At 39.9% G+C, this 14,218-nt stretch overlaps 1 protein-coding gene across 1 annotated transcript in view; it reads right to left on the bottom strand.

Moving 5' to 3' along the window:
• The window catches only part of SCFD2 (sec1 family domain containing 2), a 195,409-nt gene that overhangs the window by 180,322 nt on the left and 869 nt on the right, over window positions 1-14,218 (bottom strand). The window contains exon 2 of the mRNA XM_082281240.1: window positions 6,030-6,198. Within this exon, the coding sequence (XP_082137366.1) occupies window positions 6,030-6,198 (169 nt within the window). The remainder of the gene's footprint in view (window positions 1-6,029; window positions 6,199-14,218) is intronic.

Below are 14,218 nucleotides of genomic sequence, written 5' to 3'. Positions count from 1 at the left end.
AAATTCTGCAGTTAAAACTTCCTTCTCTCCCCAAAGTGCTGCTCGCCTTGTTCAGAAAGGCAGATAGGAAACAGCTGTACCATGGGTAGTGGCTTTTTTGGGGTTGGTTTGGGGTTTTTTTGTCTTGGGGGTATTGAATTTAGGTTTAAAATAATCTTTAGGAGCAGAGCACCGCAACAGAGCCAGGAGGCCAGGTCCCGGGAGAGCAGGAGCGTGCAGCTTCCACCAGGGGGAAGTGTCCAGCAGCAGAAACTCCAGTACTGGAGGAACACCCCAGCAGCAGGGACGGGCAGGGAGCACCCCGCTGTTGCTGAGCCACCACCAACATACCGGGGCAGATCCAAAAGCAGTTTTTAGCACGAAGCTGTCTCTCTCCCTGTCTGAAAGAGCCTTGACATCCTTTGTTTTGGGTTACCCTTCCTCCTCTAAAAGACTCGCAGTGGATATGAAGCAATATAGTCAGGACATCTGGATTTTCTTACAGCAACAGTAATGTTTCCTCTTTAATATTAACATTCCAGAAAGGAAAAATACTCTAATTTATGCCATAAATTTCCAGCCCATTCAAGAATAACACTGTCCCAAATTACCTTCTTATTAAAAGCTTCTAAAAACTTATGCATGCAAAAAAAAAAAGTGGTTTTTTTCCTAATTAACATCTACAACTGATGTAAAGGAAATAATTTTTTAAAAAATTGAAAATACCAAAAAGATCCAAGAACCATATTGTTCAAAAAAACCCCAAAACACCAATGTCCTTCAGATGCTTGTTCCTTGATTAAAAAACAAACAAACAAACAAACAAAAAACCTCCAAGAGAGTAAAATCAACGATTCAAAAAAAGTCCACATCCCAGATTAAAGAGAGACTTTAATCTCCTCTTCAGTTTTAATTCTTGTTGCCCTTTTCTTTGCCATACACACACACACCTCTTTCATTTGAAATTCACATGATACATGTGACTGTTCAAAGACTACTGCAGTGTGTGCTGTACAGAGATCACTGGAACTGCTGTTCCATCAGTTCCCAGGAAAGGGGGACAGGTGAATACAACTCAAAACTGTCCCCCCACCCCAGGGCAATAAAGCACTGCGAGTAGGAGTGGGAAGGACACTACCAAAGAAAGCACAAATGGAGATCCTGCGTTCGATAGTCTTGACACCTTAACTCCCCCTGTACTCATGTGCACTATTAATTGCACCCCGAAGATCAGAACCCCTAGAATTTTTCTGCCTTCAGTATGCAAACTTGTATCCTAAGAAACTCCCTGTTTTACTGGTTTAGGAAACAAGTTCCTTGGACACGGACTACAAGAGGAATCAGAGGCAGAAAGGAATTAAGTGACCTGTGAGATATCATGCTGCAAGCTGATAGCAGAACCAGGACTGGAATAAAAGTCCCCTCACCTCATGGCCTTCCTTTACGTTCAGGGCTGTCCAAGTCCCACAGTACCAGAGGAGCATTGAATCATCACATCACACCCAAATGCAAAGATGCAGCTGGAGCAGAGCTTTCTTCTCCATCCAAATCATAGCATTTGTAAAAAGTACTGATCAGTCCAAAATGTGAGTAACAACCTCAGAACTAAGAATGATTGGGAGAAGTATGTATTTTCAACTGCCATTAACATGAGACATTGAAATTTTATCAGTCCATCTCCAGGAATGTCCTGATTTTTAACCCACTCCCCCCAGCACACCTACCTTTCCATTCCTTATACAAGACCTAAAGAAAGATTTTTGTGGGTGCTGTGATTCAAACATTTGGCCTGCATAACAATGCTTTTCTGCATCACACCCATCAACATGGCCACTTCATTCTCAACTTGCTATTTCTCCCCCCAGTGCAAATACAGGAGATTTAGTGGCTCCATCTGCTCTGTCAAAAGTGCCCAGACAGCTCAGCTATATTGCTTATTGAATTGCTTTAGGCATAGCAGCCCAAACGTGAACTGTGTTACATTAAAGTTCTTCGTCTTTATGGAAAAATGCTTGCTGTAAGAGTCCAATGGTTCTTTGTATATTGCATTAAATACATATATATCTTAAATAAAAAATGTGGACTTTTTAAAAGATTTTAACACCATACTGAATTCTAAGAAGCCTGCAAACATTGGAGAAAGGAAGCAAGAGTGGAAAAACAGGCAAGAAATCTCTATTGAGCAAGTTCTTGGAATGTGCATAAGCAAATTAAATATTCAGTCTGTTCAGCAAAATAGGAGAGCATATCAAAAGTGTTCCTGGCTAATAAAAAAGCAGAGTGAAAAAACAGTAAACATAAATATTCCTTCTGTTGCCCACGTATAAATCCTTAATTCTCACACACCACAGGCCTGTGACCAGGATTTAGGCATTTGAACCATGATTTGGGGTTTTAGGGAGCCATGGGAGCTTCATGTGCCTCAGCTCCCAGCTTGCAAGAGGTGGAAAAGATAAACCTTCATCGAGATAAACTAATTACTGACAGCAAGACGCTTCAACATGCCCAAAAGAGATCTTAAAAACACAGGATGGGTACTTTGAGAAACAATGTGGCCAAGAGGTTATCAAACTTATGGGATGGATTGCTCACAAACACACAGAGCTTGACATTCATCCAAACAGACAACACCTAGAAGCCACTACATGCATGCTTAAAATCAGAAACCGAAATTTGGAAGAATTCCTCCAAAAACACTCTACGAGTTATCAAAATACAAAGACCAGCAAGTGAACTGTAATCAATTTGTTCAAATCACGCCTACCACTAAGCTATCACTACAATTTCGCTTCTATTATGCATCATTTGTTTGAAACAACAGGGTGGCTCCTGCTTTTCTGAATCAGAAACCAGCAGTTCTGATCAAGAGTGGATGTCTTTAGCTAAATATCTACAAACTGTTTCTCTTCTGCTATGTACATCCATCTGTATATAAAAATGAATAAAATATTTTGACACAATTCTCGAAGAGCATAACTCTACTGTCATCCACACTGGAACAGTAACATGTCAGTGACTACAGTAGGGCAAACAATTACTTTGTGAGATTTTTGAGGGTAGTAAGACTAAAAAAAAAATCAAGAACTGTAGAATAGTTTGGGTTGGTTTTTTTTAAGAAATTCCCTTCCTCACAAAGAGAGCACCTTCAAAGTACAGTAATTCAAGCAGCATATGGCATTTACATTTTCATCTAAATCTTTAAAGAAGCCCATTATTTCCTTAGATTTGAGAAAAGAACCCTGCTTTATTTCACCACACCAACCATAAATTATTCATTAATTCTGTTTGCTAACTCTGTAATTCAGCCCAGATGTTCCTGCTGGAGTGGCATTCCATAAGAGAAGTTAAATATAGCAAGCTGTATGCAAGGACCAGACTCTCTCTCTCCCCTCCCTACAGCGTGCTCAAATATTACTTGAGAGAAAACAATGAAAACATTTTAAAAATACTCAGAATATGTGAGTCTGAAATGCTACAGTGTGATCACAAAATTTCATGTGATAGAGTCCTCACGCATTTCATTTGGGTGTAACTGAAGTCACTGGTCATGTCTCTGGGGAAAAGGCTGGCACTTTCACTCCAGAGTAAACAGAAAATTTACAAGCAGAGGAACACTCCTTGCAATGCAACATATACAAACATAAATGAAGACTTAAGTTTTCAATTACAAGAAACACTTTCGAGCCAGTTACCAAGGGCAACAACCAAGTTGATGAGAAATTGAGAACATCCCAAGGACTTTCTTATGGAATTGACACAGAAATTTACTGGTGGGAATCTTTAGTCCATTTCAGTGCTTCAGAAAAACAACCACTTTACACTAGCAAAGATGACTAATGTTAGCATTTATAATCCAACACTGAAAATATCCTGCTGAACAGAACGGAAATTACCACCTTCAGCCACACATTCAGCCACTGTTATGGTTTCAAGCCATCATTTCTTCATCAACTGTCTTAAGCTAGTTTGGAAGTGCCTATTTTAAACTAGACACTATTCCTGATCATTATATAGTTGGAGAAGAAGTGAATGACAGGCTGAACATCACACTGTCACTTTCCTTGGAGTTTGGAGACTCTTATAAGGCCCCACAACTCTTCTTCAGTTGTGAACAGTGATCACAAGAGGAATTTTCAGAGGTCGTGTAGTCCCTTTGCTGTGCTCCAAGGCAAGATTAAGACTGTTTAAAATATTTGCCTGATCTGTTCCTAAAAATTTCCAGTGTAACAGATTCTGTACCATGCCTTTTTAGAAGGAGGGTATTTTGGAGAAGCTGTTAAAGACTGGTGTGTTAATTGCACCACTGCTTTGGTACCATGTATCAGCTGCTATCATCCAACTTTGCCACACTTGCATCTTGTAGCCAAATCCTGCTGTTCTTTAACCAGCTGTGTCCACATGAGACTTTGAAAAATATGTTAAGACTAACTACTGTTAACAGAGGACACCTTCCCATTAGCCAGCAAATAGGCAAACAAACCTTGATGTACATATATACTACTAGCCACCTTAGAACATAGTAGAACTCTGTCAGCTGTTCCTAAAAACATGAATACATGACTGAAGTCATAATTTAGCCATGTGAAGTCATACCAGCACTACCTTTAGTCTCCTTAATGTCAGTAATGGAAGAAACAATGGAGTGGTAGCACAGGCCAACAATCTCAGGGCAGTAAATAGCTTTTTTTTTTTTTTCCCGTAGCCCACACTGACAGAATTTTCTTTGTTTCTGATAGTTACTCAAAGTTAGCATGAACAGCTACCACAGAACTCAACTAAGGACAATGACCTCTTCATTTTGCTATGCAGATAGATCTTTGAGGACATCTCACTTCTACTTCAGGAATCAGCTGGAAAGCAGGCAGTGAGAAGCAAACCAGATCAAATTTTATTTAAGCTAGTCACCCTGGCAGTAAGTTACAACTGAGTCCATCTCTATGAGGAAATGTTTTCTCTCCAACTTCTATGGAAGAAGAAAGGTATGCAATGCAAAACCTAGAAACTGGACCCAGTTATAGCACGTGTGGGAGATGGAAGGTGACAAAGGATCTGGAGGCTCTCAGAAAATAAAGACCATATGTTGCTAAAGGTGGAAATCTTTGAAATCTTTGTTGGGGGGAAAGGAAGGAGAAGGATACAGTGCAGGTGTGAAATCACAAAATGAGTCAAAAGAGAAGAATAGGAACTATATTAGATAGCCCATCTTGAAAAAACATTTTCTAATATATGAGAAGAGCACTATAGTAAAAGAGAAAGAACTTTTAATCTCCTTTGCACTGCATTAATTTCTAGAGCACTGCTGAGAAAATTTTTTTGTGGAATGAAACCAGCACCTGGTATGTTTCTCTGGTTTTGCATAGTAACAGAAGCTGCAGGAAAGTTTTGGTTTGGACAACTAAATTTAGAAAGTGAAACATCAAATCTGATGCACTTTGCTTGTAAAGTCTTAGCTACACATTATACATAGCTAAGTACAACTGTCTGAAGTTACAGCTTTTAAGTTGCTCTTGTTTAAGCAAAAATCAGTCCCTCGTGAAGCTGTCTGCATACCTGAATTTGTGCCTTATTGTCCTTCTCCACAGGTATTGTGTTTGAAAACAGGGATAAGACCTTAAATTAACATGTACTCTAACAAAAATTAGCATCCAGCTAACTTTATGAAGAGGCTTATGGGAAAAACAACGTCACCATTGAGAACTACCTGTTTGCATGACCTATTACTTAGGCAGAAAAAGAAATGTCACAAGTAGAATTCTTGGTGTTAACCTGTACTGATTTGTGCTACAGTAATCTACAGCAATTTAAACAACCCAAATCTAAAAGGTCTTGAGATTCTCCCACTTTTGGAAGTCTTATCTGGCCTACTCACTTAATGCACACACATAGACTTACATTCCAGCAGAATTATGACCAGATGGGGTTTTGCTGTAAGTTTGACTGTTTTCTTTAGTTTTTTTAAAGACTTGTTCTCTGTTCATTTTTTCACAGAGAGATAACAAACATATTCAACATTAAAAAAAAAAAAAAAGAAAGAAGAAAAGAATGTTTACTTTGGTTGTGCTAAGCAGCCAGGTGCTATAACAGTGCAAGTTTCATCTGAAGTCTGCAGTGCTGTAAGTTCCACCATGTTAACCATCACATCAGTCTTGTGGCCAGGAAGTTTGGGAAGCACAGAAAGAATCTTCTCTGCAAGATTGTCACCATGATGACCAACTGCTCCTGAGGGAAAAAAAAAAAAAAAAAGACCCAAAAACTATCAGGTGCATAACTAGAAAAATAAACACAAGGAATTGAAAAGAAAATAACCACATGTTTTGGGGAGAAGGACACTGGTATTCATAACATCAAGATCACACTTAGCTTCTCAAAAACATTTTGCTGCAAAAGTACAATTAATTTCTAGAATGTGTAAAGTTAAAAGCACTTACAACATTTCAGAAAGATTCATTTTAAAAGTACAAATTAGACTTAGTTTAACAGCTGTTAAGATATTCACTGATTTTACACTTAGACATGAAAAACATTTTTCTTTGCCTAAGGAAGTTGTTAAATAATATTTGCAATGGTTATTAAAAAAAGCAGGCAAATATTTATATATACACTCACATGCATACTGCACTTTTCTACCTAAAATAATAGGGCTGTGCTTGAAAGGACTGTATACAAGTTGCATAAACAGCTATCCAGACAGGCCAGCCTAATATTAAAATAAACAATTACCAATGATATGCCACTATCAAGATCATCACTTTTATATAAAGCAAGGGCAGCTCAGGTGAAATAAACACGAAATAACTAAGCAAACCCAAATTACAGAGTATAAAATGTCCATTTGACCATATTCCAAGAGAAACTCTGAACTCCAGCTGGCATGTTTTCTTCAATTTTCCTGATTTCAAACACACATGCTTTTCTTTCCATTCATGAACTCTCAACGCAGGCTCTACAACCAACTTAGAAAATATTAGGGCTGTGAACCAATTCAAAGCAGAAAAACATGACACACACTACAGATAAAAAAGTCAAGAGAGAGGGACCAGAAACCTTATTGCCTTTACATCAGGAACAAGTTGAAGGTATTTGTATTTTGCCACTTAGGCTGTGGTTCAGCCATCAACACAGGGCTGGACAGCAGTGCTGAGCTTAGTATTGTTCTCCTGGCTTTCATCACAGAAAAACAGGAACTTTTGAAGCAGGAAAAAGTTGTCTCAGGCTATGGTCCCACTCCATCTAAGTGTGTCTGTGTGGTAGCTATCTGCTCTTACGTTTTCATCATTTCCAAAGACAGAGAAGATCTATTCCAACAGCTGAATTAGCTTTACATGCTCCATAAATCCAAAAAAGGACCCTTACATCAAGAACATTGCTGAGGTCAGATTATTAAGTGCTCTTGGATAAGCAGAAGACTGTCTTCAGCAATTCTACAGCAGCCAGGTATCCAGGCTGTAAACCATGGTTTTCCATGGTTTATCCACTATTCTGTATTGCAGAAGAAGATGAAAAGAGATGGAAGGATGAAAATGGAAGAGAAAAGTGAAGTCAAACTCTCTGCTGGCAATGCCTTTATCCATGAAAAGCTAAGAAGGCATATGTGTCCAGCACGGGATGGTACTGCAGTGTGGACATCTGAGCACACAGCTGGTTTATTACCCATCTGTTTCACCAAAGCCTGCAACAATTACAGAATGACAGCAACTTTCTTTTCTAGCATTCCCAGCCAGAGTTAGACCAGTGAAGTACAGATGGAATGAGCTAGGTTGTCTTTGTGACTCCCTAAGCAACCTTGCTCTACAAAATCCCTGCATTCTTCTTAGTAGATCGGTCATGTGTAAGGCACACTGCAACACTCACAAAGCTGCACAGGGAAAACCAATGGCAATCTACTGAACCTCCACCCCATGTACTGGAAGCAACATCTGTCTCTCCACACATGCTGCAAGCAAGCAACATTTAGCTAGACAAGACATTTGGCTAAACTAGAAACACCTCAAATGCAAATAAACCCACATTAATTATTAACATCCCTCCTTTCCTCTTGGCACAGGGGGAAGACTCAGAGTACCCGAGATGCTTCCACAAACAGCCAGTGCCATCTCTGTCTCTTTCCCACAACTGTTACTTCTTGGAGGTTTCCACTGGTCCACAGCCACTACTGGCTTTTGCCATGCCTCATCAAATCAATCACAAAACATCTACTGGAGGTTTTAAAAGTCACCACCCCCCCGATCAACTGCATAAATCAACCAAGCCTGAAAAGACAGTTAAACTTCACAAGACTAGGACAGGAAATCCCAGGGAGTCACTTTCCAACTGCACTGACTTCAGAAGGGTGCATGGGACTAGTTTTGATCCTCTCTGCTCACAGCTTCTCATGACCAACAGTGCTCAGGGCAGGTGATGGTTTTTAATGCTGCCAAAGTACAGACAGATCGAGCGTTCATGTGACAAGAAGTTATCTGACCACTGCAAAATAGGAGTTTTCATACCAGGCTAACATCTAGCTTTCAGGATACAAGAACTCTTATATATCATACTGTACTAATTTCACTTTTTCTTTACATTACAAGTTACAAACTGAAATAGGTGACATTTGCTACAAGTTGCAACTGACACAATTTGCAAAGTCAACCAACCAATTCTTTAATAGCAGCCAGGAACTCACTAACTACACTCCCTGCTTCCCCCAGAAAGGCGTCCATGACAGGCATACAAGAAAATATCTGCTTAAGCCCATTACCAGTGCTGTATCACACCACTTGTACTCCTATTCTTACTTTCTCCTACTAGCTGTACTGTTTAGTTCAAAATAAAAACAAAACAAAAAAATAGCACATTTAAGGAACAACTGCACGCCACAGAAACAAAATGAGAGCTTGGGCAATGGGAAGACTTTAAAGTCAGTTGCCAGACATGAGGAGCTTGATTTAGAAAGCAGTTCTTCAGTGCTCACTAGCCAACAACTAATGCAGCTAATTTCTACTGGCGACTTGTCCTTCCATGAGTGCTTAAATGTAAGTCAGTGTGCACCTAAACAGTATGCAAAGCATATCTTGGCCTCACTATCAAGCTTTCTCAACATCTGCTGTTTTACCTACTTTATAGATAGATTAGTTCAGGACAGGTGATTCTGAAAGATATATGGACAAACCCATCCCAGTTTTCATGATGTTTCAACACCGCACACCCACTCAATGCTTTTCTGAATAATACCACCAACTGGAAAGACTTTACACTAAATAACTCTAGTGGGACAAGTCCTGTGAGGCACCTTTCTTAGGGAACACATGACCTCTGTGAGAAGAGGGTTTAAAATGTCAGAAGACAGAAACGTTTACACCTATTTCCTTGAAAAAAGATAGATACTTAGAGCTCCAGTTCCTTATCAATGTTTTGACATACTCTTTTAATCCAGTGTTAGATTAAGATGACTTTGTTAAACAGCACTGAAAAGCAGCCTGTATGTTCCCAGGAAAAATTGGGCAGCGTTAAAGGAAACTAGAGTATTCCTCCACCTTGCCAAAAGACAGATCTACGTTCTCCACTGTACAGATGAAATAATACCAAAGCAGCCAGCTACCTATCCCATTAAGCTGACTATTGAATCTTAGCCAACAAAAAAGCACCACAACTCCTCCCTCGTCCAAAACCCAAAAACCAATCTGCAGTCCAGCAGGAGGATCACAGAAGTCCACAACCAAGCCCAGTAGCATTAGCATACTGACATAAAAATATGACAGATTACCCATCTCTCACAGTCTTGCAACGTATGTAAAGAGCAGCAAATTTGGAGATGAGGAACACTTTACCTGTTGAAGGCTCTTGTAATTTCTAAATCCTCTGCACTGACCTAGTCACCTGCATTTTTCTTTTAACAAGAAAAACTCATTCCATTTATTTTCTTCTCTCTGTAAAGCCTCTATAACAAATATAATGCCTGAAGCATTTAGAAACGTATTATAAAAATTTGTGTGCTTATTCCATGATAGCCAAATCTTTACAGATATCATGCCACAGCAGAAGCTGCCATGTCATAGCAGAAGCTGCATCCTGACGTGCAGTAATGTGTTCACACTTGAATATTTTCAGCAGCCATCACTCCTCACAGCACAGTCTCAACCTCAAGTAACCATAATAATTTAAGCATCAGTTGCCTCCTGTGTCAAAGCCCCAGTCTAGTTCACAAAAAGGGGACTACTGTACTCTACAGGCCTCAGTATTTATGTTTTCAAGGCCTCAGCTTAGATGGTAAGGAAGAAAAAATCATGGGTTCATTTCCTCTAAAAAGACTTTAGTGTCAATCCACCAATGCATCAACCTGGAAGATGCTGCAAACAAAAAGAGCATGAGTAAAGCACTCCAAATTAGAAATGTGATAAATATAATGAAAAAAAGAGACAATTACAAGCAAATGCCTTAGAACAAAAATAATCCAAAAGAGAGATTAGTCAGAATCAGCCTTTACCAGAGAGGCATGGGCCTATGTTAGGCTACACTCTCATTCTCCACTATGAATTATGCAGAACGATAAAGGCATGCTATGACTTTCTCATCACTGCGGCTGCTCCCAGACACCAAAACAGAATAGTACCTGCACTTCATTGATGAGCACCTAACTGTGCCTTTTGTATCTGTTCAAATGCTGAAAACATTACAACCAGCACAAAGGTCTGATGCAAAGATGATGCCTAGCTGACAGTGAGGGAGGGGATACAGAAATTTAAACCCAAGTTTGGAGCCTTGTCTCTTGGGAAACATTCCCATGATTTTGACAGACAAATGCAACAGTGCTAAAGATGATAAAGTGCTGCTGCTGACAGCATTGAAATACCCAACTTCAAGAACACCTACACAAAGGTTATTATTCAAAATTATAGAGTAACTGCACAGGCACCCCCTGCTATTCATTCTTCTCTGTCTTTTGCTCACTGTATTGAATTTCAAAATTACCCCCACACACCAGTGGGGAAGACCAAGATCCCAAATAGCTGCAAAGCTTGAAAGAGTGGGAAGAGAAATCTGTCAAGCTGTTCTGAACACCAGTATCTAAAAGATATCAATGAGCTTAACACATGAAAACAGAAACCTGGGAAACTGCAAAATACTACTCCATATGAATGCTGGCAAGGTGGTAAAACACATGGATGGAGGATGGAGTTACAATATGGCACCACAACACAGATATTTAGGGGTGCAAATATTAGAGGAAGAAAATTAAGAGGAATTACAGTGCTTATCAGTTAGCTCTGTCTTTTAACCAGTGTTGCTTATCAGGGTACTCCTCTAGCTGGGAGGATTTATTCTGCTTTTTACAGCAGAGTAGTGGACATTAAAACAATATGTAGGCAAACAAAATACAATGTGCATAAGCAATGCTGAACATACAAAAATATAATATAAAAAGTATTCAACAGAGTTCTAGATAAGAATGGAACACGAGCTAACAAATAAGACATCTATAACTGCAACTCTTCTAGATATCATCTAGAGCTACCTAAACCTGTACTACATTCAGGCCTTTGAGCTAGAAAATACTTGCCTTTTGATAGTCTACTCAGAGGGATTCAAAGTCACCTTGGTCAAAGCAGAAGCCTGACTTAATTAGAAAGTAGCCCAGCACCTGCTCTTAGTGAACTTCCAGGCTGTTGTGGAAGTGCTGTGGAATATGAAAGCATTCTCATAATTCATGGACACATAACCAACAGCCATTTCTACAGTCCACACTCTGGACAAGATTCAGATATCAATATGACACAAATCAAATCCAAAATCTTGCATCTTTAGAGAAGGAAGATTAAAAAAGTTGTTTGAAATGAGCTCCAAATGAGAAAGTCTACCTCGAAGGCTTCTAGCTGCACTGAGTTGTCATTTCAAAAGAAAAATTACTTATTTTTACAATGCTGACTGCAAATACATATCATAGCTTGAAAAAAGATCCAGTGGCCCAGCTGCCAATACCAAACTGAATCTTGCAGAGAGGAAGCCTTAGCTTTTACAAAGTGTAAGGCTGAATGAAACTCAACAGACTCATTCACCTGAAGCCTAGAAGTGAAGCCACAGATACGGAGCCAGGGAAGAAAGTATATAAAACGCTGGATATGCCTAAGAAAATTAAGGTCTTGGGTACAACTTAATTCTGCCATTTCCGTTTTCTTTAAAACTGATTTCACAATTTCAATGCTGGGAGTTGCATGTGTATATTTTTTTTACTGTACAGTTTTTAACAAACCAATGAAACAAATCTCTTTGTGTGGCACTAAATTCAGGTCCACATAGAGCTTTCCCTCTGAAATGCACTGGATTTTTCTTCCTTCCATTTGCGTTTTACTTGATAGCAAGAGTATCATGTCCAAAGCATAGGAATAACTCTGTGAAATTACCAATGAATTCTGGAGACATTTGTTGGTAGCAAAAGAATGTTGCATGAAGGGATCTTCATTTCATTTATGGATAGTGAGAATAGAATCTTTAAAAAATAAATCCTGTAAGTTCTCATCCTTACTCCAAGAGCTTGGATGTTTCCTTCCAACACTGTGCCACTACAGCCCTGCTGTCATCTCCAAAAATCCTTCTCCTACTGAAGTACAAGATTTCACACTTCCCAGGTTTAAGCTGGTAACAATTATCTCTCTTCATACCTTCTCAGGAGTCTCCTTGTCAGGCAGCTCCTTGTCACCCCACATCTGGTTTTTTTTGTTGTTGTTTTTACTTCTCCTCACCATCTGAGAGCATAAATCCTCGCCCAGTTCCCACCCAAACCCAACACTCTTCTCACAATTTCACTTTAAGGCTCTTTATCCAAGTCCACTCTCCTGCAGTCTTCCGATCAATCTTCCCAACCCCAGCACAGCATTAACTGCCCAGATCCATAGCTGCTCTTTAGCACGTTGTTGACAGCTATGAACCCTACAGCTGTGCAAGGATACACAATGGCAAAACTATGGGAGGAAAAACGATGCAGAGGAAAACTCAGAAACAGATGAGCTGCAGGGTGCAACATTGTGGCAAGTGCTTGCTACATGACATGTGGTGGCAAAAAATTATGACCCGAATTACTGACTACAAACAGAACCAGGCCCACACTCCGTGCATGCCAGCAGAAGGTATGTATGACGGGGATAGCAAATGCAGCCATTCCTACATCAATACACATATGCACAGAAAAACTTCCAGGCACATAGATATGGCTAAGGGTTATACAGAGATGTGTATCTTCTTAGACAGATACAAAGATAGGAGTGACAAGTAGATGCATCGGATGCTTCACAGAAATCCATAAGGCTCAGTCTGAAACATGCAGATTGTTTCCTGCACACCTCAAGGTTGCACACAGGTGCAGTTAGGGTCTCTAGTTTGCAGCAAAATGGAAGCGCTAGAAACAAACCTTTGGATTTCCAGCAGAGCCTTCTGCTTTACTCTTCATTTCTATGACCCACTGGGATACGAAGATGTGCAAGCAACCATCATGGCCATGGGGTTAAACATGCTCCCACTGTTGCCAAATGAAGAACTGTTTGCACACCTGGTGGGTTAATACAATGATTACTCTTCAAACCACTAGCCTACGGAATGGAATTGCACACTGCTTTTCGTGTAAGATCATGCTAAACATGAACCAAGAAGAAGGGGAGGGTAACCAGCTCAGTTATGCCAACTTTTCTCCTAATTTGGAAAGCAGCACCAGTTCATTAGGCAGTTAAGTATGACTTTGGGGCCACTGACACCAGGGATCACCATTTAACAAAACCATGTGAGTTATTTCTGCATGAAAGGATGCACCTGGCACTAGGGGTTTTGGCACAGTGTTTGGGGTCAAGGAAGCAGCCTGTAAGGTACTTTTGAAAACAACTGGACAATGTGAGTAATGGATGATCTGGATGCTTGAGAGCAGTGGTAGCTGCAGTGCTTTTAATCCAAGAAGCACAAAAACTGACACTGGGGTAAAAGATTACAATATACATATGCCACATGGTAATAGCTGTTTTTGAGTAGAAAGGACATTGGGTATCACCAGCAGAATGCTGGAACACCAAGTTTTCCTACTGGAGCAGGACAACGTCACACTTATGGTAACTACCGCTTTGAACCCAGACATGTTTCTCTAAGCTTCAGAAGAAGCCCAGAAACCTGTCACGACTGCCTAGTAACTACCCAACAAGTGTATTCTAGGAGACCAGATCTCAAGAGCAATCCCATCCAGGACCCAGAACTGGAGCTATATACCGATGGGAGGAGCACGGTA

This window comes from Coloeus monedula (assembly GCF_965178545.1).
Source record: "Coloeus monedula genome assembly, chromosome: 5".
NCBI classification, from domain to species: Eukaryota; Metazoa; Chordata; class Aves; order Passeriformes; family Corvidae; genus Coloeus; species Coloeus monedula.
The sequence above is the reverse complement of the archived record's forward strand: the minus strand, read 5'-3'. Positions and strand labels throughout refer to the sequence as shown.